At 41.4% G+C, this 27,475-nt stretch overlaps 2 protein-coding genes across 2 annotated transcripts; one reads left to right on the top strand and one right to left on the bottom strand.

Annotated features, from left to right (window-relative positions):
• Positions 1–1,134: 1,134 nt before the first annotated feature.
• On the bottom strand, positions 1,135–3,857 carry rpa3 (replication protein A3). The gene is made up of 4 exons (XM_080863775.1): positions 3,700–3,857; positions 3,492–3,566; positions 1,390–1,501; positions 1,135–1,309 (listed from the first exon to the last, which is right to left on the bottom strand). Exons 1-4 carry the CDS (start codon positions 3,796–3,798, stop codon positions 1,227–1,229), a joined length of 369 nt encoding a protein of 122 aa, XP_080719901.1. The 5' UTR covers positions 3,799–3,857; the 3' UTR covers positions 1,135–1,226.
• A 121-nt stretch (positions 3,858–3,978) lies between these two features.
• Positions 3,979–17,671, top strand: umad1 (UBAP1-MVB12-associated (UMA) domain containing 1). Its single transcript, XM_080863776.1, has 4 exons — positions 3,979–4,120; positions 9,318–9,406; positions 13,695–13,780; positions 14,188–17,671. Exons 2-4 carry the CDS (start codon positions 9,325–9,327, stop codon positions 14,461–14,463), a joined length of 444 nt encoding a protein of 147 aa, XP_080719902.1. The 5' UTR covers positions 3,979–4,120; positions 9,318–9,324; the 3' UTR covers positions 14,464–17,671.
• Positions 17,672–27,475: the final 9,804 nt, after the last annotated feature.

Below are 27,475 nucleotides of genomic sequence, written 5' to 3'. Positions count from 1 at the left end.
AAACAAACACGCTCACGCCTCACAGATGACAGCTTACAGTCCTGCGTAAAGATGAAGTGACTTCGTACAGCCCCGATTTGCAGACGCTGTGCGCAGAGGTTCAGGAGCAGAAGTCTCATTGTAAACATATCACGGCAGGCCCGACGATGTTTCCATGAACACGCTTTTCAGCATCTCTTTATTGACCACTTTTCACACACGGTTGCTGTACGCATACAGCCGGCTGTAGCTTTTCAGCTCACAGCCCGACACACACCAACACAACAGCAGAGAGAGCACAGACGTTAAGGCGACGAGGCGTGATTGCGGGTGCAGCTCAGGTGCGTCGCCTCCCCTGCAGCGGCGCTGCAGACCACGCCCCGCCACACACATTAACCAGGTAAAATACATTTTTAGGCAGAATGTTTTTTTCTTCAATTATTTTTTAAAAGTCAGGTCAAGGCTCCAAAAGCCGATATAAGGGTGGCGGCTCACAACAGTTTTTGTTTGCTGGATCATTTTAGTTCAGCTTTCCTTTTGTTATATTTCTTTCAGTTCAAAATGTGTTAATTACATAAATAAAATGTCATTTTCTCTGTAGCACTTCATGGATTTCATAAGCAGCACACCTTAGTTGTTCACACAAAGCATAAATGTAAAAAACAATATATACAGTGTTATCTTCATTTTAGATGTCAAAAAGTATTTGCGGCTCCCAGTGTTTTCTTTTGCGTGGAAACTGGCTCCAAATGGCTCTTTGGGTGTTAAAGGTTGCTGACCCCTGGTTAAGCCATTCAGCTTCTATATTTTGTCTCTACATTTAACCTTTTTATGACTCTTAGTTCTTGTGCTGCCAAGAAAATGTATTACAAATGAATTATGAAGTGTAACGCATTCTACTCTCCGATTGGTTTGAAAGCTCAGCTAAACATAATGTGAAACTAGCTGAAACTGACAAGAGTAAAATTAGCCAGCTGAACACTTCCCATTCAAGTGTCAGTGCTGTAAATTCCAGTCTGTGCCACTGTGGACATGAAATTCTGCTGTTGCTGTCACTCTATTGTGTCTTTTAAATTTGTTTATATTTGAGTACATAAAGTATTACCCACTTATTTTACAGTTTATCATAAAAAAAGAACCTTCAGTGACATGTGATTAACAAAGGTTTTCATTTTAATGCAAATATTTTGTACCACACTATTCTCTCCAACATGTAAAATGAGACACAAAAACAATGAAGCCAATCTTCATCCACTTGCAGCCACTTCAAACGGGTAGTACTGAGGAAAGTCGTGAATGACCTTCAGGGCTTCATTATACAGCTCCAAATCTGTGGGATAAGCAGACACAGCACACTGTGAGTCACAGATCAGGAACAAAACTTTACTCAATCAGTCTAGAGAGACGTACCAAAGGGAATGCCTTTGTCCTCTCGTAGGATGTTGTATGTGGTGGTGGTTATTACTCCTTTGCTGGACACCATACCAATGACCTCCACAATGCCACTCAGCTCTTCTTCAAGCTAAGAAAAGAACCAAATAGTTATTGAAAGTTTCTGAATGAAATTTTAAACCAGCCATTTTGCCAACACTCCACCTTCATTTTGCATTAATATTTTAATCCCCCCTGTGTTTATTGAAAGTCAACAATCTCTGCTCAAGACTTTCAATTCAGTTAAATTTATTTATATTTTAATATACTTTTAAAACAATATAGATGTAGGCAGATTAATATAATAAAGCAAAGCTACATCTTTAGCAATCAAGGCTTGGTCTGTACTCATTTGTCCAGTAATCCTTAATCCTCTTAATCCTTAATGCTCTAATTGAATTTCATTCTTGCCTGAAATAGGACATACTTCTTTCCCCTGCTAGAGTAGGTTTCTTAACAGAAAACTCATTGTTGCAGCCATGGGCAGCCCACACTGACCCCTGTAGACTGTTTTTTGTTTTAGTCTCCTTGACTCCACTGTTCTCTTATTAGTTAGCTAACATAAACTAATGTGAGTCTATCAACTGCAACCAACTACGGGTGGGCGGATATATCGAATATGCTTGATGTATCTTAACTGATTTGTTTGTTTGTTTCAATTTTTATATGTTATAAGCACAAAAGAGCACCCTTTTTAATTTCAGTTCTTTTATTTTGTCTCGTGAATTCTTGCTTTTTTTTATTGATATGCTCTTTGTTAAATGCAGTGTTGGGCAAGTTACTTTGCAAAGGTAATTAGTAATAGTTACTTCTTTAAAAAAGTAAGTGAATTAGTAACTCAGTTACTATATTCTAAAAGTAACTAATTACTTGGTAAAGTAACTATAGCATTACTTTTAAAAAAAAAAGTTTAACCCTGTGGGGTCCAGGGTATAATTGGCTGTTTCTGACTACTTTTCATTTACCTCTAAATTTCACCTTTAAAAACTGTTTATCTTGGCTTGTTTGGTATCATTCTTTTCAGCACAACCTCACATGTCTGAATTTACAGTTAGTTTTTCCATTTTGGCATTCTGTATTAGCACAATAATCTAAAAATCAGACTTAAAAACATAAAATCCGAGTAGAAGAGTTACGTTTTTTTACTGTTTAACAAATCATTTTCATAACTTGAAATGCAAACAGAAATTGTACATTTTAAAAACCTATGCACAGTTTTTGCAAACAACAAAGTTAAATGCAGCTATTTACCTAAAAATGCAGCCAATGCATTTTTCTAACAACCATTTCAAACTATTCAGAACAATCAGGTATTCTGCATCAAATAAGATGGGACATAAATTATTGGTGCTTCTTCAAAATATAATTTCTGTCCACTATAAGATAAAGGCCCATATGGAAAAGAAATAGTAAAAACTTATGATTTACTCATGAAAGTGGCCACTTTCTCATTACTTTCATATATTGTTTTAGTAAGTATCCAAAACATACAAGTTTCATTATATAATTTTTCAAGGGATCTTATATCTGTTTTCACTCTTGTATGCTTTTCATACAAGTTTCACACAAGACAGATACAAACTTTATAAGATTTATATATATTTTTTCTATATGGGCAAGCTTGCAGGTATCAGGCTTGTGATGTTCCCCACGCTCTTATTCCCATCACTGATTAAATGTGTAGTGTTGACCACGGAAAGAAACATACTGTGACTAACTACATAACTATGACAGAATAAAGTTATGAGTGCTGTATTTGGGAGGAAATCTATCTAGGAATTGATCATTAACACTGAAATCTCCCCTCATAATTACAGTCACAGCTGTATAGTTGAGCTTATCCGACACGTCGTTCAGAATACTGCAGCGACTCCCTGTGCGGGCAGGCATAAATAGAAGTGACTGTGTGATGACGATGCGGCGGCGAGCGAAGCTCCTACGCGGAGAATATGACCAACAACAACGGTACAAGCAAACAAGAGTGGTCCACAGACCAGTTGTACCACATACTTCGTACCACCAGCACCGCTCACCCTGAAACGTGTAGGCAAACTGATGCCATAAATTATGGCAGTACTCACAGGTTCGTTCAATTCTACCGTAGCGCTCTTTCCTTCTCCATCAGACACACTGAACGTTTTTCCTGTTGGGTGAACCTGGTCAAGAAAAGCAAAACTAATACTTTATGTCCTTGCTGTTAACAGAGTGGGCCAGTGCATATATGCAGGTGTAGGTTAATCCATATTTATAATTGTTAAAAATAGTTTAACTAGCACCAGCCAAACCCACCTTTTCAACGCGCCCAACGAAGCAGACACCTCTGCCAATGTGCTGTGACAGCATAGAGCAGTTTATTCTTGGTTTAGAAGCGTCCAGTAGACTTGCCATCTTTACAGTTAGCTTCTTTCACGTTCCTGGACCTTCGACAGCGCAACACAGCGCGGGAAACGCGTAGTCCTGACCTTTAGTACAAAGGCGCAGCTCAGGCGGGCGGCTTACCCACATTACATGAAAAAACGCGGCACTTGAAATTACGGCCAAAGGGGAATACAAAACAAGCGCCTCTCATTTTTCCAAGCCATATCCGTTGTGCTCTAACATTTTCTTCCGCGGAAACGACAACGAATCATTCCGCTACATATTGCTGACAGCACGAATTTTACAAAAAAAGAACACTGATAATTTCTACGTGGACAAGGACCGCTTTAAGGTCAGTGAATTCACCGTCATAATAACTCGGGTGATCCTAAAGGGCGAAAATATGATAGAATATTCTGATATTTTTTGTAATGCTGAGCGAAGGTAACACGAACAGGAAGTAAACGAGTGGCACCAATAACTGGCAGTAAACACTAAAGGAACAAGAACTGACTTTATTAAGGCTTTCTGAATTCGACAAGTAACGATAGTAAGAGTGCCATTTTCACTTTCTATAGAGCCATGGCTGTTGTTTGGGCTCTCAAAACACGACCGAAGGGTAGACAGCGACCAGGGTCACTTTAAAAGAAATGTATCACTAATAAGTTGTGATGCATTTCTACATTCATATGCCCATGAAAACCTTAAATACGCCCGTTTGTTTAAAGTGATTCAACGTCGTTCGCCTTGGCTTTCTCTTTGACTAAATTATGTGTAGAACGGATTTGACGTTTATCGTCAGTTTTCAGAACAAAGATGTGAAGTCTCAACAAACAAGGACGTTCTGTGAACGTTTTTTTTTTAGCGAAACTCCATTCTTGATAATATCAGGCAATAGTCCTGTAGAGCACCGAGACTGTAAATATGTAGTGAGATCTCAGCAGAATACACATTTCACAAGTCGTTAGCAGACTTCTGTGAAGTTAAAGAGATGCGTCTTTCAAAATGGGATTCCACACATTGGAGATACCGAATGAAATATACTGTGGTTCACTACGCATAATGTATTTTTATTTTTGTGGTTCCAATACAATGACTGGAAAAAAATAAACTGGATTGAGACAAAACAATGGCCCAAAGATGGGATCCAGAACCGAAATACGTTACCTGCACTCACTCTTCAGCATAAAATCATTTCTTAATATATTTGTTTAATATTTTCCTGGTTGCTTCTCTAAATGTTTGCTGCAGTTCAACCAGCATAAACTTTGAACAAATGCAAGTGCAATATTTCTGTAATTTCTATTAATGAATTTATTTGTCACTAACAGATATTCACAGCACTGATCACATGAAATGTCAGCCTATAATAGTTATGGTGTAACAACACAGTGGTTTAGTAGCACAGTGTGGCTGCTCAAGTCAAAGAATGGATGTTGATAAATTATATATATTATATAAAGGCGGGTAGAAAGATATATTCTGTGTGGCAGAACATCTAGGCATGGCAGAACGATAAGTGAATGACAGAACCGGATGCATATATCGTGGCGAAGTTACGGTGTGGTGTAGTAGATGTCTTTATGAGGAAGTATTTTTAGATGACTTGCTGAAGGACTCATTTCTATCTCGTGTTCTTCCTGTCACGCGGCTCCTTGAGATCTTCTGTAAACAGTGATATACCTGATATGTATGGGATACATAGTCAGACCTCTTCAATAGCAGACCATTTGACTTCAAAGTAGAAAAAAAGAACAATATTGGTTGCATTCCAATAAGAATGGATTCTGCTTTTTGGATCAGAGCTAGTTTTAAAGCCTGCTGTGTTAGGGTGGACAGCTACAAGTAACAGGTATAGCCTAAAAGGTAGATCAACTGAAGGTTTTCAGTTTGAATCCAGTTTCAGAGGCTAAATGAAAAAGAAAAATTGTGTTTCTTAACATTGGAATGGGTGTGACAGCAGAGGATGCTGGGTATAGAGTGAGATAGAGGCAGATGATCTGTTGTTAAAATCCCTAAAAGAGGGAGCAGCCAAAAAAAAAGAAGGCGACCATTAAGCTGGGATGAGGAATACATTTTTTTACAAGTGCAAATAGTGTACTCTGTAGTGCTATTTGTTTGCTGGAATTCATAGGTGCCAACAGAGAGACATTTATCTTTAAACAAATATTAAGGATTCTGTGCTGCTGCTCTCACACTGGTAAAAGTCACAGATAGGTACACCTTCAGGGCTGCACCAAAACACACAAAGTAAGGAACACATGACAGAATCATCAACTTGTTAAATTAGCAGCACCAAAAATAGTTAAATTTAAGCAGTTTTCCCTTAAAATGTTACCCTTGTTGTTCTGAAGGTAATGCCTGTGAACTCACATGTTGGAATTCCAGACCTGGCACATCCAAACATATTTTGAGGGTGTGCTGGGAGACCCTTTTCTAGACTAAAAATTGGTACACTACCTGACTGTGGTAGAAGTGGTAGAACTTACAGATTTAAATGTCTAGTAGCAAATTCAGTGATTTCAAACAAAGAAAAAGGGGGAAACTGTCTCCTCAGTTAACTGAGTTATTCAAAGACATGGGTATATTTTTTCATGACATTATTACATTTATCACTTGCATTTGCATACCACACAAGAAACTAAAGCACAATCCTAAAACTTTTCTCAGGTTATGTAAAAACCTGAGAACATTCCTAAGGGTTCCCTGAAGCTTCTACAAAACTAACCTTCAGATAACAACCTGAAGGTTGCTGTTTCTGTTTACTGACATTTGAACTTCGAGTGAATCAGTCTGTTGTTATGCTTTCTCGACAGTAAGCATGATAAAATGAATGAATGCGAAACGTATAATGCACTGGCTCTTCATCTAACCCAGTAGTTCCCAAACTACCGTACGCGTACCCTCGGGGGTACGCAAGTGGCTGTAGGGGGTACGCGTGGGTTGGGGTTGGAGTGGGGATCAAAAGTTTTAAAAGCCGAAATTTGCGCTAATGCAGTTTTTTTTGCCTGTCAAATACATGACTATATACCACCCTCTGGTGTTCAGCAAAAAAATAGCTCTGACAAAATACATGGGCGTGATTTGCCCAAATGACTGACACCTAACAGTTGAAGTTGCCTCCAAGCATTCAGTGCAGCGCGAAAATGGACAAGTGGTTAACAAGAAAAAAAGGCCCTACCACAGAGACACCGGCCACAACAACCAATAAGCTCATATCTGAAGATGCATTTTCCAGTGACCGCACAGGTGATTGTTCAACAACAATGTGTTCGTCAGATTTGGATGCTAGCAGTGCTAGCAGGGATGTATCTGTGGTTACTAGCCAAGTGGCTAGCATAGCTGGAGCCAGCCATGTGGAAAGTGATGAAGTGTCTGATGCGGAGCGTCAAAGTGGGAGAAAGCATGACAGCACGGACTGTAACACAACCTCATCAAAGAAGCGCAAATATGATGACAATTATATTTCGCTGGGGTTTACGTGTATAAATATTGGTGGATTTTCCCGGCCACAGTGTGTTATTTGTGCAAAAGTATTGTCTCAGAACTCAATGAAACCTTCACTTTTGCGCAGACATTTAGAGACAAATCATCCCCATTTGAAAAATAAACCAAGGGAATATTTTGAGCGACAGCTAAAATCACTTTCAACAAGTAAAACCTGCATTCAGGTGCCAGATCTTATGAATAAAAACAGACTACAAGCATCTTACATGGTCAGTTACAGAGTGGCTAAAAACAACAAACCCCACACTATTGTGGAGGACCTCATTCTCCCTGCTGCTTTAGATATGGTAGGGACAATGTTGGGGGAAAAGGCAAAAAAGACGATACAGTCCATTCCATCATCAAACAATACTGTCTTACGGCGCATCAATGCAATGTCAGAAAATGTTTTACAGCAGCTACTTCTGCACATACGCCACAGTGAATGTTATGCAATACAGCTAGATGAGTCCACGGATGTGGCTGGCCTGGCGCATCTTCTCGTATATGTGCGCTACATTCATGAAGGAACCATCAAGGAGGACATGCTGTTCTGTAAACCGCTGGAACAAAGGACAACTGCTGCAGATATTTTTCAAAAGCTGGACACATTCATGAACACACATGGACTCGTGTGGGACAGATGTGTTGGCATCTGTACTGATGGCGCACGGGCCATGACTGGGAGACACGGAGGTGTGGTTTCGCGTGTGCAAGCAGTCGCGCCAGATGCCTCCTGGGTACACTGCAGCATCCACCGAGAGGCTCTTGCTGCAAAGGGAATACCTGTCCGTTTGAAACATGTTTTGGACACGAGTGTAAAAATGGTTAACTTTGTGAAAGCCAGGCCGCTGAACTCCCGCTTATTTGCTGCGTTGTGCAATGAGATGGGCAGCGAGCATGAGACATTATTACTCCACACAGAGGTTCGCTGGCTATCTAGAGGGAAAGTGCTGACCCGTTTCTTTGAGTTGAGGGATGAACTTAAAGTTTTCTTCAGTAACCATCCCTTTGAGCTGTCTGAACATTTGCATGATGAAGAGTACCTTACCTGCCTGGCTTATCTGTGTGATATATTTTCTCGTCTGAACGAGCTCAATCTCGGATTACAAGGCGTTTCTGCAACTATATTCAATGTTCAAGATAAAGTTGAGGCCATGATAAAGAAGTTAAACCTTTGGAAGAACTGCTTGGATACAAACAACACTGAAGTCTTTCCTGTGCTGCATGATTTTCTGTGCTCTAATGATCTCACACTATCTAAAAGTGTAAAGCGCGAATGTAACGTGCACCTTGAGGAGCTGGCGGTGCAGTTACGCCGATACTTCCCAGAGACGGACGGCTCAAATGATTGGATACGTCACCCGTTCACCGCCGTGCCTACTTCGTTATCACCGTCTGACCAGGAGAGCCTAATTGAAATCGCCACAGATGGATCTCTAAAAGTTGAACACGCTCAAAAGAACCTGGCGGATTTCTGGATAGGGCTGCGCACTGAACAGCCCGCGCTGGCTAAGCGCGCTGTCAAGACTCTGATGCCTTTCGCCACCACATACTTATGCGAAAAGGGATTTTCTGCTTTAACAAACATGAAAACAAAATACAGAGCAAGACTTTGTGTGGAAAACGATTTAAGACTCAGCCTTTCCCAAATTGAGCCAAACATTGAAGAGCTGTGTGCCTCTGCTCAAGCACATCCATCACATTAAATAAAGTTCTGTTTAATGAAAGTTCATGGCCTTTATGCTCTCGACAAAAAAGTGAATTCTAATAAATCCTTTGATACACTGCTAGTATTAAGTAGTAAAGTTTGTTATTAAAACTCTGTCATTACTAAAAAATATTGATAAATTCATTTGGTGGTGAGAAATAATCGACTGTGCAGTATTTATCTTTATGCATGCGATATTGCAATGTATTTATAGACACTAATTAAGAGTCGTTCGTAGTAGGGGGTATGCGGCTGAGGGTGACATGTCTCAAGGGGTACGTGGCTGGAAAAAGTTTGGGAAGCACTGATCTAACCTATTGCTTCTTCTGTTTTTGGGTTTTTCTTTACACAGGTTTATCATGTGGAGCTTGTTTGGACTGCGTAAGGACTCAAAGAAGTCAACCCCAGACAAGGAAGTAGATGGAGGATTTGTTATTGTTGGTAAGGAACATATTAAAATGAAACTATATATAAAGCTGAAGTTTACAACTTGTTTTACAAATTTTTAAGAGTTTTTCTTAGTGATGTATGGTTATCTGCACATTCACATACAGGTATGCACCTCTGACAGGAAGCACTGTAATGTTAAAATGAACTCACAACTCCAGAATGTCAAATCAAATCAAATCACTTTTATTGTCACATCACATGTGCAGGTACATTGGTACAGCACATGTGAGTGAAATTCTTGTGTGCGAGCTTCACAAGCAACAGAGTTGTGCAAATACAATAATGTAAACAAGCAAAATACAAGAATGGCTACATTCATTCAAACTAATAAATATATGTACAATATATAATAGTATAGGCATTTCTGGATGAATGTGGTTGGAGTTGTGTGTTTTGTTCCTTTCAACCATCATCATACCCTGTAGCATGTACTGCATGACAAAAGACCAGTGGTGTTGTGCATTGCTCTTATGTAGAGCCTACACACAGTTTTACTGACTGGTGTCTCAAACTTAAATGAGTTGTGAGCCACTGCTGGCACTGTCACCTCTTGTGAGGGCCACTGTTCAAGTGGTACAAAAAGCAAACAAACAAGAAAACACCCACAAATATTTCCAAAAATGTTTTGTTTGTTGTTTTAAAATTTTAAATATTGTATAACAAGACAAAACTGCAAATGTGAACGCACAGAACGCACAATTTAGATAGATCTCTAAATTGCTCTTTCTCTCTAAGGTGCTATAGAAAGTTGTCTTCCACTAGCTTTAGGCTTTTCTGAAAGCTAATAGTGTCACATTTCAGTCTGGTTTCAAACCACATCATAGCACAGCACAAGCACTTTTAAAAGTTTTTAATGGTCATTTATTAATTACCGACTTGGGCGATTCTCACGCTTTTAGACCTAAGTGCTGAGACAGTTATCCTAATCTCTAGACTAGAGAGCTGTGTTGAGTCACTGCTTTTGATGGTTTAGATGTTATTTAACAGACAGAAGCTTTCTGTCAGGTTAATTGAGTTTTCTTCAACACCTGCTCGCCTCACTTGTGGGATCCCCCAAGGATCCATTTTTAAGTCCAATACTCTTTTTAACTCTTAATACTCCATTAGTTTAAAAAAAAGAGAGAAAAAACAGAAGTGGTACCTTTTGGACTTCCTGACACTCACTCCTCTTTTAAATGTCATCCCCTATTGATCAGTAGACCCACAAAACCCCTATACAGAAAGTTGATTCCAGCTGTCTCATTAAAACATCTAATCCCTGATCCTGTTATCCGTACCCAGATAGTGCAGGTTTCTGGAGTCAATGTGGCTGAGGCCACTTGCTCAGCCTGACTCCCTTGACGTCCAAGTGTCTTCCCTGCTTGGCCTGATATGAACAAACCAGAGTAGCCTTGCAGGTCAGATCTTATAAGTAACACCTGTTATTGCAGCTCCCGTGTCGTTTGTGGCACTTGTTAATCTGAGTTGGTTTTAGAGGCCCATACAACAGGCCCAAGGGAAAATATTACTTGGAAAGGCTTGAGCAGCGAATCAGAGCTATTTGGACTAATATAGATTAATACTTAGATTTATACCTTTATTGTTCCACAAAGGGTCAAAAAGGGAATGTCGACAGTTTAGACTTTAATTGCAGGTTTTTATTAAAGCAGCTGGGCAGGAGCAATAAAATAATAAAAAGAAAAACATTAAAAAAAAATAATCAAATCACTTAAATTCTATTAATTTAATTAACTCACTTTAAGGTTATATGCATGTTTTGTTCTTGTCTTTGAGGGGAGAGAGGTTGGTGGTGTGGTGGCCACTTCCAGCACTGAAGATGTGCTCCACTTCACTGCTCTGTGTTAATGGGAATAATCAGTAAACCAGGTTTCCTTGATAGATTCCACATCTTCTCAAAGATGGTAACAAAGCAGGTAACAGCTTGGAAGTCTTGAGAAGCTGCAACTTCCACTTAGAAAACGATGGAAGTTCAAATCCTTCTCAGAATTATAATCCAACCCTGATGATGATCATAATGATGAAATAGGGCCAAATGCAATCTGTGAGTCCACCGTGGACAAACTCCCCTTGGCGCCTTTGTTGGAATCTCCAACGGTAAACTTCTGGAATCCAGTCCTTTGAACTGCTCATCACGCAGGGCTCCGGAGACTGACCCCCAACGCCTCCAGGCATCCCAGTTTATACTTGTTATGTGCCCCACTCGCCCCACCCTTCTCTCTCTCTCTCTAATATCTATTTAACCCATCAGTTGTTTACATAAGATTCACTAATCTTCAGCCCCACCTTATCTCTCTCTCTATCGTTCTCTGTTAACATGGAAAATTTAATTACATTTGATCATTCAGTCACATATCAATAAGATTTACTTCACATTTCATTCAGTTCAGATTTTATTAGCACGTTCTTTAGCATACTCCCTTTATGTCTAAATGCTTTAAAAATCTGTGTTTGTTAACCACAATTTACTCAACACAATATACTGAGTACAATCCCCCTTTCACTAAATCACACACTTTAAAAGTCAGACATCCAGAAATCAGCGTGTTGTGTCCTGTATGTGCTCTCATTCACTCTCTTTCTCTCTCTCTCACACACACACACACACACACACACACACACACACACACACACAGCCACTCTCACATCTCTCAAGGCTGTTTCTACACAGGCTGTCAGTTAGGTCTGAGTTAGGCGTGTCTCAAAAAATCATTATTTTATTTTCTTACTTTTATTCTTATTCATCATTTTAGCCAAACTCAAACATCTTTATATTTAACTGATTATGTGCTGATCAGTACTGAGCATAATTAACTCTCAGCAAATTCACATAATTCACATCATAATTCTGTGTTTAACCCTTCCAACATTTAACACTGTTTTTCTTGTTCCAAAATATAATGATGGGTCGGCCACACAGTTCTTATCATCTCAAACTCAGACATGAGTAAAAAGGGCTGATGATGGATCAAGTCTATACACACAAAATCTAGACAACTAGAATAGACATTTCCTCTACTCAGACTACATTTCTCTACTAACAAGTTGATCAGACTTGTATTTTTTATTTGTCTTTGATTACGAATAATCATGATCTGCTTAGCTCTGTTTTAGCACTCTGACCACTTTCATCAAATTGTTATCCCCTCAGCTTTGATAGTAAAGGCAGCCAGGGGGATTTCAGTCTTTTCCAAAGTTGGCCCTTTGGAAAATTCCAAAACCTGCGGGTGATTTTTGACAGCAGCTTCACATTTGATAAACAAAGAAATGCTGCTGTTAGTGCCAGTTTCTCCCAGCTAAGGATCCAGATTCAGATGACATATACCAATTAGTTACACTACATGAATGTCTTAAAGACAAAGAGAGGATGATTTCTAATTTATAAATTAGAAGTAATTTATATAATTTATAATTAATTATAAATTCAGATAAAACTGAGGTTATTGTATTTAGACCTAAAAAATCTCAGAAACACAGTGTCTAACCAGGTATTGCATTGCCTTGGCTTCTAGTAACACTATGAGACATCTTGGAGTAGTTTGTGACCAGGATAAGTCCTTTAATTTGCTTATTAAACAAATTTGTAGGACTGCTTTCTTCCATTTGCACAATATCATCCTGTTCATGCATTTTTACCTCTAGTTTGGACTACTGTAATTCTTTTTTGTTTGTTGGTTTTTAAAGAAAAACTCTCCATATAAACTCTCTGAGCAACCTTTAGTTAATTTAAAACGATACAGCAAGAGCACTGACAGGACTCGACACAGAGGCCATATTTGTCTCATTTTGGCTTCTCTTTATTGTAGTTTTTTGAAGATTGGTGGATCTCTGTCTAGCTTTACTTTTCTGTGACGGTCTTTTTGTACCAATCACGTTACTGACCTGTAATGTGACTCTGTGCTATACACTGGTCTCCCAGTTTTGCCGACTTTTAAGACCTCTTGCTGCCATCAAATTCTGAATTCCCTTATTTGTTACCTCAAAATCAGAGGTCCAGTTTTCTGAAAATCTTCTGAACGCGTTAACTCAAGAACGAGGGAATGTATGATTTAACTTTTTAATTAATTAATTAATTTGTTTGTTTTATAATTGATACCATAGCTGTTAATTGTGTTTGCTGATTATGATGTTTCATGTTCACATGCATCTTGAAAATGAGGTAAATAAATATTTATTAATGAATAGAATATATATTTTTTTGGGTGAGAAGCCTTATTTCTTCTTGTTTCTTCAGTATTTGTTTCTAGTAAACATTAAGCTGTCTGTCCTGTTTGATCTCCAGCCGAGACAGTTGAAGAACAGAGACAGAAGCTGCAAACCATGAACGTCACACAGCCCTCAACAAATGTCATAGTGCAAGCATCAAAGGTGAGCAGCATGCCACGATCACTCTTCAAGCCCTTTAACACTGAGCTTAAGCAGAAGCCTCATCGCTCGCCTTCTGATCATTTCACATTTACTTCCCAAGCCTCACTACTTTAGCATTGACTGCTTTATGTCTAATTGGGCACTTTGCTTTAGACTCTAATTATACTTGTAACTGCATGTTTGTGAATTACTGTTTGCGCCATTGTCTCACTGTACAGAAAACTGTGAGATGCATCTATTCAGAGCCTCCACATTAACACAAATGTCTGACACAACCCAGTAATCTAAATCTTATCCAGCAGAATAAGACATAAATTGAACTTCAGGGCAGAATTCGGGCAGAATGTTGCACAAAACTGGTTTCAACATTGTACACTCACAAGGAACATCTCTCCTTTTCTTCATAGTCGTCCTGCTCAACTCCAGATCCGCAGTATGACACAAAGTTCCCAGCAACTTCACACAACACGGGGACAACGATGAGACCTCGAGCAGTGGAAGCACATTCGACTCTTCCAGATCTCCTCGGGGATGTCCCCTTCACTTTGGCTCCTCATGTCCTGGCCATGCAGGCAGGATTCCCCCTCATCCCTGATATATTGCTGTCCCGGGACATAAATTATAATCTAGCCAGCTTTCAATACGACTTCACTTTAGAGAATTCTATTCTTCACAACACCTAGTTTCTTTGAACTGCAATATTCCATAGTTTACACTATGGGGAACAGAGCTGGTAGGCTGCCATAGCTGACTTTATAACATATTGAAGAGAACAAATCAAACCTCATCTAAATGACACAAAATTAAATTAATTTAAATGTAGGGTTACTGAAATATAATGAATATATGGTCAAATTGTACTGTTGATCCCAAAAAGGTCACAGTTTTATAGGAAATGAAAGGCTTTCTTAAACTCTGTGTGTTGCTCATGGTGTGCTGCTTAACTTAAACGCAGACGGACAGTTTAGGTTGTGATTGCCTAAAACATGGTAAGACATTTTTTCAAGTTACACTCTGTAGATATAATGAAGTATAGGGTTACTGTGATTAGCAAAAGGAAAACTCCAGGTTATTACAACTCTGGCCCCATTGTCAGCGCTTCAGCTATCCCTTTGAGCAGTTAAGATCATGTTTTTTTCACCTCCATGTAGCTGTTTCCAGCCCCACGGGCTAAGGCCCAGCCAGCGGCCACTCCCCGGGCCTGGCTTCAGGGTGAGAGCCCAGAAACCTCCCCCCAAGTGTAGACTTGTTCCTTGGTTTCTTTGCTTAGACAGCAAAGAAACCAATGGTTTCTGAATTGCTCTTTATTGGTCTCCTCACCCAGGAACAATTGGGAAAGCGTATCATGGCAAATTGACCCAACCACATAGCTCCTAGGATCACGACATACAAACACCTCCACCACAATAAGATGTCGCAATTTCTGCTCTAAAATGAAGAGATTCTGTGTCTATTTTGTTTTCCTTATAAACATGCAATGACCGTTTTGTTGGTCATTGCATGTTTATAAAGTTTGCTGTACTGCATAACCAGTAAAGCAAACAGTTTGGTTTTTTTTGCTATTCTGCTGTTTTTCTTTTTCTAATTTTATTTGTTTCTTCTCTTTTGTACCAGAGAATCTGTTTGAGGCACATTGGCTCATTCCGACTGTTGGAACCGCTGCTGTAGGACATTTCTTCGTTATGGTTTTTAAGATAAGATAAGATAAGATAAGATAAGATAAGATAACTCTTTTCTTCTTCAGGAAGAAAAACCATAACATAAAATGGGTACCTCCAAGCATCCATTACCAGGCCACCTGCTGGCTGGGGCTCAAAACAGATTCCTTAAAAATCAGAGCCACTACAATTTTTGAGAAACCAGCAGTCTCTCATAAAACAGACTGCTGCTGTCTATAACTATGTAAAAGTCATTATATAGGCAGACAACAAACAGACATGCAGCAGACAGCTTGCAACCATTCACGGTTGTTGTAGAGCCATAGCTACATACCTTATATCTTTAGCCTGGATTCCACTGCAATGAAAATAGAATGGCTGCTGTTAATGCGAATGTTCGCACCATCTTCCACGTGCAGAGTTCCTGCACAACTGCCTGACAATATGTGACAGTCTAAGTGAGGACTGACATTCTGTAAAGATCGAGATACACTTTGGATTCAGGTCTCAGCACATCTGCTCTGAGACCTAAACCCACTGTTACTGGTTCCTGTGCCATAAAGGGGCAACTTCTGCCTTGGTGTCTTCCAAGAACTATCCATTATTTTGACAAAGAACTGAATGTTACATAGTAGCAGAATCCACATCACTGGTAAATTTACATCCCCATAACAACTGATGTCACTGATTCCAGTTTAGTGCTCAGCAACTCTGTGGTTCCAGGCCAGTGCCAGCTGCTTGGTGTGTTTTCTGGCACTGGATCCAGCCTTTAATATCCAGTTAAGTAAATTATCTTTGGATATGCCCAGAACTGCCTTCTTGCTTCACAAGACTAATGTCCCTATTTTTCCTCATCAACATTTTTAACATGTCAAGTTTGTTGTTGTTGTTGTTGTTGTTTTTCTTTTTTTCTTTTTTTTTTTGGGGGGGGGTTGAACATTTGCATGGTGGCCCCTGTTACAAAAATGGCCTAAGTTATGAATTCGATTTTTCCTCCAAGAAAGAACTAATTTTTGTATTTGTCTGTTTGCCAACAATTCAAACACTATGAAATGTAAACCCTCGTCATGTGAGGATGTTGAACTTGGTTGAAAAGGCACTGACTTGGTCAGTAACATGGTCACTTGAACAGATTTTGAAATTCATACCCTAGGTGCAGTTACTAAAAAATCTTGAATGACTTTCAAGACCTTTTAGGTCAAGCTCTCAGTGAGCTTGACCTTAAGGTCAGAGGTCAAGTTTTCTAAAACTTCAGAAGGAAGTCACCTGGGAAATTCAAATTCATACCATGGATTCATCTAATAAAACTCTCAGATTGAGTCTCTGTGACCTTAACCTCAACGTCAGATGTCAACTTTTCTGAAATTCTCTTGGGATTTTCATTATCATGGATATTTTTACTAGGAGGCTGAGAGGTAGACCTGGCAGCCCCCAGTATTTTTAATCCAGTAAATGTACATGCTAATGGTACCTTGCCTTTCCTGAGCTAGTGCACATTTTACTCTGCAAAACATCTTGTGAGCATTGAATATATGCTATACACGGGTTAATTGTATCCCACTTTTTGCATTTAAACATTCACTGCTGTAATCAGCATTAATATATTGATACTTGTACTTCAGATGTCATGAGGATTCATGCAAGTCATGGGTGACACTCAAACGTTACCTTTAGGTAAATTCATATTAAATTATCAATATGCTGAATTCACAGATGGGTTTCTACAATGGATGTAGTTTCAACATCCTGTAAGCTTTTTAACCAGTTACTAGTGGCACTCCGTCACTGTGTGTGTGTGTGTTCCTGTCTAGCTATCTTTGTGAGTACCAAAATCTGCATTCTACTATAATTTTGAGAACCAACAGTCACTTGTGAGGACACACACACCTCACACATTTTAAGGCCTTTTTGATGCTCAAAATGTGGTTTTAGTGTCAGGGTTACAATTAGGTTATGGTTAGGGTTAGGCATTCATTTTTAATGGTTAGGGTTAGGGTAAGGGGCTAGGGAAACCATTATGTCAATTAAGGTCCTCACTAAGATAGCTGAACGGGCGTGTGTGTGCTGTGTGTGTGTAGCAGTGGTCAGATTGACCTCTTAAGTTGAGGTTTGCTGAGATGGAATCTTTTTTTGGCCCATCCTATTCCTCGAGAAATCTGTTGGTAATGTGTGGCCTTGATTGTGACTGGGGACATTTTTTTTTCACCATTAAATTGTTGTTGAGCATTGTTTACCTTGTGTCCTTATAGTTATTTTGTCTCCTTTTTTAAAATATCTGGACATTTTATTGCTACTCTTTATATTGCTTTCTTTGGGGAATGTCATAGTTTCAAAAATAAACTTAGAACTTTACCCGTCTTCATACTGACCTGCTTACTTGTTTGGTTTTGGGACCTAATCTTTCTCGACCTGGAACTTGATTACTTTACTCTATAAAATGTCTTGTGAGCCATGAATGGAAGAAGGTACAACATGTATCACTAAACATCACACACACATCTCCTTGTTCAGCTAGCAACATGCCTTTCTGTTCTGCCATGTTGGGAGATTAGTTGGATGCATTTGTTGTCACAGAGCTTCAAGTGAATGTCTAGTCCATCCATTCATTCGTTCCATTTGCCCTTATGGGGTCATGAGGGGGCTGAAGCTTATCCCAGCTGCCATAGAGTGAGCGGCAGGGTACATCCTGGACAGGTGTGGTAATCTGACACAGAGAGACAGGTAACCATTCGCACTTGCATTCACCTCTTGGGCATTTAAGAATCATCAATTAACCTAACCCCACTAATTGCCTGTCTTTGGACTGTGAGAGGAAGCCGGACTATCTGCAGACAACCCACACAAACACAGGGGAACATGCAAATTCCACACAGAAAGGCCCGGTGAGATAATAATAATGGATTGCATTTAGCGCTTTTCGACACCCTCAAAGCGCTTTACAATGCCACTATTCATTCACTCTCACATTCACACACTGGTGGAGGCAGCTACAGTTGTAGCCACAGCTGCCCTGGGGCAGGCTGACAGAAGCAAAGGCTGCCATATCGCAGCATCGGCCCCTCTGGCCATCACCAGTAGGCGGTAGGTGAAGTGTCTTGCCCAAGGACACAACAGCCGAGACTGTCCGAGCCGGGGCTCGAGCTAGCAACTTTCCGATTACAAGACGAACTGCCAACTCTTGAGCCACGAGATGGTGGACTCGAACCTGAGAACAGTGCTAACCACCATGCCACCGTGCAACCATGCAAATGAAGAGAATCTAGTAAATCTTTGCTAGTTATAATAGATGTAATTTATCAACTCTGTTTTTGTTGGTTTCTATAGTATGTCCAAAGAATGTGAATCCTGCAGCAATTTGAGTGCGTGTTTATACTGGTCAGGGATCCCTTGAGACAGAACTGTGGCATCTTTATACATTTCAGAGTCAGCCTCTAAGAAATCCTTGGAACGTTTAAACCTGCATTGCTTCTGTGTGTGTGTGTGTGTGTGTGTGTGTATTAGTAGGCTTTTTAATGCATTCCCTATATGTGTGCGTGTGTGTCTTATTTTCATTTTTTACTTTTTGTTGCTATGCTGAGGACCCTTCTCTTTCTCAAGTTCTGCCCCGAGTCACTCGGCCTGAGTGTTGTGCTTTTCATGACAACCTTTAACCCAGTGATTTGTGTCCCACACTAAAAACAGACTTCATTCATTCTCCCTCCACCTTCTGCAGCTGTCTGTCTCTCCAAAATCCTTCATCTCTGTAGCCATAGGCTGGTGAAGTTGCTATATAGCGTGATTTTGGCATTTGTATATGCTGCTGGTAACCCTGTAAGGCTGAGGGTGATGCCATTTTCTGACCACCTGCCATTGACTCCTGATGAGGTGGTGTGTCTCCACTTTAAAATAATCAGTCTTTATTTTAGTTTCTGTTGGTTTAAATTCCACTTCAGGAATAATGAGTGTTGTGGTTCATTCATTCCTGGAAGAAAAGGAAGTAGCTTCTAAGTCTGCATTAAAATCAGAGCAGTTCCTCTATTGTGCTAGCTGGGGGAGATTGGTTGATGTTGAAGCTTGTTTTTCAGGTTTAGAGTGGGGTTGAGGTGAAGCTGTGGAATTTTTACCAAAATCTGCCCTTGGATGTAAGTCTGACGGTGCTGATGGTGCTTGTCTGTCATTTTGCTCCAGCCTTTGTTCTCAAGGAGAAGGTTGACCCAGGGCCGGGTCTATCTGCTTCTGACACTGAGACGTTTGATTAATATCATTTTTCATCCTGCCTGTCAACACTTTCTCTCCCTGATTCCTGCTTTGTCATAAGAAAATAATCTTTCTAACTGCATTAAATGACAATATTCATTTCTTCTAATTAATTTGCTTTATACATATCTTGATTTTTCACTTTTTTAAGTTTCATTTCCCTTTATTGGATTATTTTATCTTATACTGAAATACTTTGTTACACTTAATTTCTGTTGGCTTTTGTAATTTGAGCTCCCCGTGTTGTTCACGTTTAATCTCAGAGACCGAGATTCTCAGTGATTCTCAGTCAGTCATGACTTATGTAACCCACAATGCCACTAACATGAATCTGCCTGTGGTAACATTACCCTTAACTAAAGCTTGGTTTTAATCTTTTTGTTGTTCTTATTTAATTTTTCTGGATAAAGTTTGGAACGATGTCCCCTTGCTAGAAGACATCAGTTCAGCTCTGTTGTAAATGGGTCAATATCTACAACACTGTAGAAGAGGTGGATAATATCTAAAATATTTGTTTTAAAAGCCCAGAAAATAAATAAATGAATAAATAAAAATAAAAAAACGTGGGAAAGAATAGCTTTAAATTTTAAATTTTTGTACAAGAAAAAAAGGTTGGAAACATTTTTAGCCATGGAACTGGAGCATTTAGTTTTATTTGGTTTGCCTATTTTTGCTCAAGCCTCATTGGATTTAAATCGTCATTTCTGTTTCATGCATGTTTTGCAGATTGTTTAAAAGGTATTTTATAAGAGTGCTATTTATGTGTTTTTACTTCTCTTGCCATCATATTCCAATCTTATATGCAATAGCAATTACAATGTTCAAGAGGGCTAAATCGCAAACTGCAACTTTTAAATATCATGAACTGTGATCTCTGTAACATTTTATTTATTTTCATTTGTTTATTTCATTTGCAATCGGTTCCTCTCAAAGGAACAAGTACATATTTATTTGATGAGTAACTCAAACCCATGCAGACTGCCTTGTTTTCCGAGATTTGGTGAGATAGTTCTTTGTGTATAGCTAGAGAACTGCCTCCACAGGTGACTACATTACATGAAAAATGTAGATTTGGATATACACTTCTTTTATATATTATCAGTTCTTTTTTTTCTTTTTTTTAAAAAAAAGATGTAAATAGCAAATTTTAAAATAAGTTCATACACCAATAAAAATACTTTAAAAGGTCATTCTGATTATGATTCAGATTTCAGGATGGACTGCGAACACTTGCACAATCTAAGCTCACCCAGAGACCTTTGACCCCCTTCAATCCTCACAGCTGACCTTCTTGACAGCCTCTTCACCTTTCTCAAGTTGGCAGTAATAGAAGGCATGCTAAAGAAGTTTTCATTCCTTTCTGGAGAGATACCGAACAGAAGCAGAAGTTGCATGTAGGGTTTGACGTGTTGTGTCAATCAGAATCAGAGAAACTTTATTAATCCCAGAGGGAAACTGAGTTGTCATAGCAGCAAATATACAACAAACATCACACACTCTTATAAAATGAGTGTAGAAACAGAGATATTGATAGAAGTTAATATTGATAGTCTTAAGTTAAAAGTACGTGTTTTTTGTTTTGTTTTTAATGACATTTTTGACAGTTGCTCCAACTGTTTGCTTAAATGTTACTGTAGGTTATTTTTCTACAAGCAGGCAAATGGTCATAAATTGAATGCCAAACTAATGAGAATGTGGTTAAGATTTGCAGGGCATGGCATTTCTTTCTAAAAGAGATCTTAACAGTGATATTATATTACACAAGTCAGGTCCAATACTGTATGTTAGTGCAACTAACCATGATTTTCCTCTTGCACTCAAATCAGGCTTTAACTTACAGCAAAATGTATACAAATCAAATTTCCTATGTCATTTTGTTTCTGTGTTGAGGATACCCTCTTTACTGTGAGGACATCCTTACTCCTGCATTTTACTTGTTCCAGAATCTTGTAGTGAGATGATGACAATAACATCTTCTGAGAACCTTATATTCAGTAGTTCTGAGATTAAAGTAAGCATGTTCCAATTTCTTTTTAGATTTGATTTAAAAAACAAAAAGCAAAACAAAATCAATGCATTTTTTTCAGTGAATCAATATGTAAGTTGTTTTTTCTTTTCTTGCTTGTTTGTGAGTTGTTTTTGTTCTCTGGTGTTCTGCTTTAAAATTGTTTATAGAACTCTTGATTCTATTTGATACAAAATCCCACTGTTTAATGTATTTACTGACTGTATTAACACTCATGGTGTCAGTTTTAGTCTTGTTAATGTGTCAAAGAGGCCACATCAGTTGGTAAAATGACCACTGATTTCTTTATTTCTTATTGAGTTCTACATAGTCAAAAAACTTTAGAATTTTAGTAGTATTTGATTTCTGAGTCATTTAACACTGTGTTTTAACATGAAATGTGGTTGTAAAATGTAAAGACAAAGGTTTGGAGCTCATATAGTCAGTGTTGGGAAGGTTACTTTTAAAATGTATTCCACTACAGATTACAGAATACATGCCCCAAAATGTATTTTGTAACGTATTCCATTACATTACTCAATGACAGTAACGTATTCTGAATACGTTGGATTACTTAATATATTATCATGCTTTTTACAACTTCATGAATGTACTATTGCTGTGTGATTTATTACGATTACTGAAGGTCCGCAACACCAGACTGCAGATGAGCTGCACACAGGGCTGGACTGGGACAGAAAATTGGCCCGGGCATTTTGACTAGAGACCGGCCCACCATTATAGGAAAAATCATAAAGCCTTTGAATGAAAATAAACACTGTTGTGACAGTAATGTACACTGTTCTGATGGTATATATGTATCAATCTATCAATTGTTTGTTGTAAGACTCAGATAATTATTTTTGTAAAAGTGAGACATTTTAAATGGGAATAAGAAAGTATTTCCTTGTGCCCCCCTTACCCTTTTAATGCCCTACATGGACCCCTGGCAACACTTTGCTAGACCCGCCCCTGCACAGTTACCAGCTGTCAGCTACTTAGAAAAGGATCCTGGTGTTATTTGTCTCTCAGAAACAGTTCATAACTTCCCTTCAACTCATTCATGTCACCTAAAAGGTAAACCTGTTTCTCCATCACAGCTCTGATGATTCAGTAAGGACATCTCCTGGTTTCATCTTCATGTTTCCCTCTCACCAGATAACCAAACCATATCATGACCAGCAGGTTTACAGCTGTGGCTCCAGCAAACATCAGCTGATACTAGAAATTAATATTAAATAAATTCTAACAACAGCTGATCAAGCTTAAAAGTGCTGCTGTTGTTTAGCGCGACATCCGCTGGTTTCCTCTTTCTGGCGCAAAGTGGGCAATAAATAAACAAGAGAGAAAAGCCGATCAGTTGATCATTGATCAGTTTCATGATTGAAGTAGAAACAGGAGAGGGAGGGTGAGAGGATGAGAGAAGAAGAGCCAGCTGTGCAGCATAAACACAGAATAACTCCAGCTTTGTGTCTTTTTCATTGTAGCTGAAGTCCGGGACAAACTGTTCCTTTTCACCTCAATACGAAACGCATGATATTTTCTCTGAATACGAGATGATTCCGTTTTCACGGGACAGTTTGAAACTCTAATAATTAACCTTATGAATAAAATAAAGTTCAACATCAGTAACATAGCACCCACCCAGCTGTATAGAAACTCCATCATGCTAGCTAGTACGCAGTACGAAAAAGTCAGCATAACGAAAATAAACTCCACCTAAACTTGGTTCATATCTGACCCAGATGGACTGCAGGTCATAACTTCTTACCTGAAGTTCAGTTCACGTGATACTCAGCCCGGTGGCCGCTTCGGGTCTCTCCTCTTGCCTCCCTTTTCCTTCGTCCACCTGCTGGCTTCCACCACTTGCTAATGTTATTGAATCTGTGGAAGCGCCGCGATAGCCACCACACGAAGTAACGAGTAACCATCCATCCATCCATCCATCTTCATCCGCTTTATCCGGGGCCGGGTCGCGGGGGCAGCAGCCTAAGCAAAGAGGCCCAGACCTCCCTCTTCCCAGCCACCTCCTCCAGCTTATCCGGGGGAATACCAAGGCATTCCCAGGCCAGCCGAGAGATATATTATCTCTCCAGCGTGTCCTGGGTCTGCCCCGGGGCCTCCTCTCGGTGGGACATGCCTGGAACACCTCACCCAGGAGGCGCCCAGGGGGCATCCTTGTCAGATGCCCGAACCACCTCAGCTGGCTCCTTTCGATGTGGAGCAGCAGCTGCTCTACTCTGAGCCCCTCCCGGATGGCCGAACTTCTCACCCTATCTCTAAGGGAGAGGCCAGCCACCCTTCGGAGGAAGCTCATTTCTGCCGCTTGTATCCGCGATCTCGTTCTTTCGGTCACTACCCACAGCTCGTGGCCATAGGTGAGGGTAGGGACGTAGATCGACCGGTAAATTGAGAGCTTTGCTTTTACACTCAGCTCCCTCTTCACCATGACGGACCGGTGCAGCGTCTGCATTACTGCAGCTGCAGCCCCAATCCGTCTGTCGATCTCCGGCTCCCTTCTCCCATCACTCGCGAACAAGACCCCGAGATACTTGAACTCCTCCACTTGGGGCAGGAACTCATCCCCGACCCGGAGTGGGCACCCCACCCTTTTCCGGCTGAGAACCATGGCCTCAGATTTGGAGGTGCTGATCCTCATTCCCGCTGCTTCACACTCGGCTGCGAACCGTTCCAGTGCGAGCTGGAGGCCCTCATCCGATGAAGCCAACAGAACCACATCATCTGCAAAAATCAGAGATGAGATTCTGAGGCCACCAAAGCGAAAGCCCTCCGCCACTTGGCTGCGCCTAGAAATCCTGTCCATAAAAATTATGAACAGAACCGGAGACAAAGGGCAGCCCTGGCGGAGCCCATCACCCACCGGGAACGAGTCCGACTTATTGCCGGCAATGCGAACCAAGCTCTTGCAACGGTTGTATAGGGATCGAATGGCCCGTAGCAATGGGCCAGACACCCCATACTCCCGCAACACCTCCCACAGGACACCCCGAGGGACACGGTCGAATGCCTTCTCCAAGTCCACAAAACACATGTAGACTGGTTGGGCAAACTCCCATGCACCTTCAAGTATCCTGGAGAGGATAAAGAGCTGGTCCAGTGTTCCGCGACCAGGACAAAAACCGCATTGTTCCTCCTGTATCCGAGGTTCGACTAGCGGACGAACTCTCCTTTCCAGCACCCTGGCATAGACTTTCCCAGGGAGGCTGAGGAGTGTGATCTCCCTGTAGTTGGAACACACCCTCCGGTCCCCCTTCTTAAAGATGGGGACCACCACCCCGGTCTGCCAGTCCACAGGTACTGCCCCTGATCTCCACGCAACATTGCAGAGGCGTGTCAACCAAGACAGCCCTACAACGTCCAGAGCCTTCAGGAACTCGGGGCGGACCTCATCAACACCAGGGGCTCTGCCACCAAGGAGTTGTTTAACTGCCTCAGTGACCTCGCCCCCGGAAATTGGCGGGTCATTCCCCTCATCCCCAGACTCTGCTTCCTCCTCGGAAGACGTGTCAGTGGGATTAAGGAGGTCCTCGAAGTATTCCTTCCACCGCCTGACAATTTTCTCAGTCGACGTCAGCAGCGCTCCGCCAGCACTATACACAGTGCAGGTAGAGCACCGCTTTCCCCTCCTGAGACGCCTGACGGTTTGCCAGAATCTCTTCGAGGCAGTCCGAAAGTCTTTTTCCATGGCCTCTCCGAACTCCTCCCACACCCGAGTTTTTGCTTCAGCCACTGCCCGAGCCGCATTCCGCTTGGCCTGTCGATACCTGTCGGCTGCCTCTGGAGTCCCACAGGCTAACCAAGCCCGATAGGACTCCTTCTTCAGCCTGGTGGCTCCCTTCACCTCTGGTGTCCACCATTTGGTTCGGGGATTACAACCACGGCAGGCACCAACCACCTTGCGGCCGCAGCTCAACGCAGCAGCTTCGGCAATGGAGACGCTGAACATGGTCCATTCGGACTCAATGTCCCCAGTCTCCCTCGGAATGCTGTTGAAGCTCTGCTGGAGGTGTGCGTTGAAGATCTCGTGGACTGGGGCCTCTGCTAGACGTTCCCAGCACACCCTCACTACGCGTTTAGGTGCACCAGGTCTGTCCAGCGTCCTCCCCCGCCACCTGATCCAACTCACCACCAGGTGGTGATCAGTTGACAGCTCAGCCCCTCTCTTTACCCGAGTGTCCAGAACATATGGTCGCAGGTCTGCTGATACGATTACAAAATTGATCATCGACCTACGGCCTAGAGCGTCCTGGTGCCACGTGCACTTATGGACACTCTTATGTTCGAACAGGGTGTTCGTTATGGCCAAACTGTGATTAGCACAGAAGTCCAATAACAAAGCACCGCTCGGGTTCAGATCAGGGAGGCCGTTCCTCCCAATCACGCCTCCAGGTCTCGCTGTCGTTACCCACGTGAGCATTGAAGTCTCCCAGCAGGACAACAGAGTCTCCAGGTGGAGCACCCTCCAGAGCCCAAGCCATGTGCCGAGGTGAGCCCGACTATATCTAGCCGGTACCTCTCAACCTCAAGCACTAACTCAGGCTCCTTCCCCACCAGAGAGGTGACATTCCATGTCCCTATTGCCAGTCTTGGCAGCCGGGGGTCAGTCCGCCAGGGCCTCCGCTCCTGGCCACCACCCGGCACACAATGCACCCGACCCCTATGGCGCCTCCTGCGGGTGGTGGGCCTGCGGGAGGATGGGCCCATGTCTCCTCTTCGGGCTGTGCCCGGCCGGGCCCCATGAACTAAGGCCCGGCCACCAGACGCTCGCCCTCGGGCACCCTCCCCGGGCCTGGCTCCAGGGCGGGGCCCCGGTAACCCTATCCCGGGCAGGGTAAACTGTTCCCTCGGTATCCTTTTCATAAGGGTCTTCTGAATCGCTCTTTGTCTGGTCCCTCACCCAGGGCCAATTTGCTGCTGAGTAACGACCCTATCTAAATCCCAGTAACGAGTAACGCATTCCTGGTTTTGGCATAATAACTAGGTACCGTGCTCGTTACCACAATAATAACGTAGTTACTGTAACGCGTTACTTAATAACGCGTTAGTTCCAACACTGGTTATTATTATATTTACATGCTTCCAGCTCCCATTTCTGCTCGATGACAACTCGTACTTTTCCACTCACCTTTTTCTCCCTCCTCGCGCTCACAGACACATAACGGGTATGGCAGTCCATTCTCCCTGCAGCACGGACTACAGGGAGTGCAGAATTATTAGGCAAATGAGTATTTTGTCCACATCATCCTCTTCATGCATGTTGTCTTACTCCAAGCTGTATAGGCTCGAAAGCCTACTACCAATTAAGCATATTAGGTGATGTGCATCTCTGTAATGAGAAGGGGTGTGGTCTAATGACATCAACACCCTATATCAGGTGTGCATAATTATTAGGCAACGTCCTTTCCTTTGGCAAAATGGGTCAAAAGAAGGACTTGACAGGCTCAGAAAAGTCAAAAATAGCGAGATATCTTGCAGAGGGATGCAGCAGTCTCAAAATTGCAAAGCTTCTGAAGCGTGATCATCGAACAATCAAGCGTTTCATTCAAAATAGTCAACAGGGTCGCAAGAAGCGTGTGGAAAAACCAAGGCGCAAAATAACTGCCCATGAACTGAGAAAAGTCAAGCGTGCAGCTGCCAAGATGCCACTTGCCACCAGTTTGGCCATATTTCAGAGCTGCAACATCACTGGAGTGCCCAAAAGCACAAGGTGTGCAATGCTCAGAGACATGGCCAAGGTAAGACAGGCTGAAAGACGACCACCACTGAACAAGACAC

This window comes from Rhamphochromis sp. 'chilingali' (assembly GCF_963969265.1).
Source record: "Rhamphochromis sp. 'chilingali' genome assembly, chromosome: 17".
Lineage (NCBI taxonomy): Eukaryota > Metazoa > Chordata > Actinopteri > Cichliformes > Cichlidae > Rhamphochromis > Rhamphochromis sp. 'chilingali'.
This window is presented reverse-complemented; position numbering and strand designations above follow the sequence as displayed.

What these genes read in the sequence shown, in the direction of transcription:
- rpa3 (XM_080863775.1), bottom strand. Translation starts at nt 3,798, where the DNA reads ATGGCAAGTCTACTGGACGCTTCTAAACCAAGAATAAACTGCTCTATG. An exon ending in CGGTAGAATTGAACGAACCT is followed by an intron (nt 1,502 to 3,491) that starts GTGAGTACTGCC and finishes TTCTTTTCTTAG; the next exon opens with CTTGAAGAAGAGCTGAGTGG. An exon ending in GGACAAAGGCATTCCCTTTG is followed by an intron (nt 1,310 to 1,389) that starts GTACGTCTCTCT and finishes CTTATCCCACAG; the next exon opens with ATTTGGAGCTGTATAATGAA.
- umad1 (XM_080863776.1), top strand. Translation starts at nt 9,325, where the DNA reads ATGTGGAGCTTGTTTGGACTGCGTAAGGACTCAAAGAAGTCAACCCCA. An exon ending in TGGAGGATTTGTTATTGTTG is followed by an intron (nt 9,407 to 13,694) that starts GTAAGGAACATA and finishes TTTGATCTCCAG; the next exon opens with CCGAGACAGTTGAAGAACAG. An exon ending in TCATAGTGCAAGCATCAAAG is followed by an intron (nt 13,781 to 14,187) that starts GTGAGCAGCATG and finishes TTTTCTTCATAG; the next exon opens with TCGTCCTGCTCAACTCCAGA.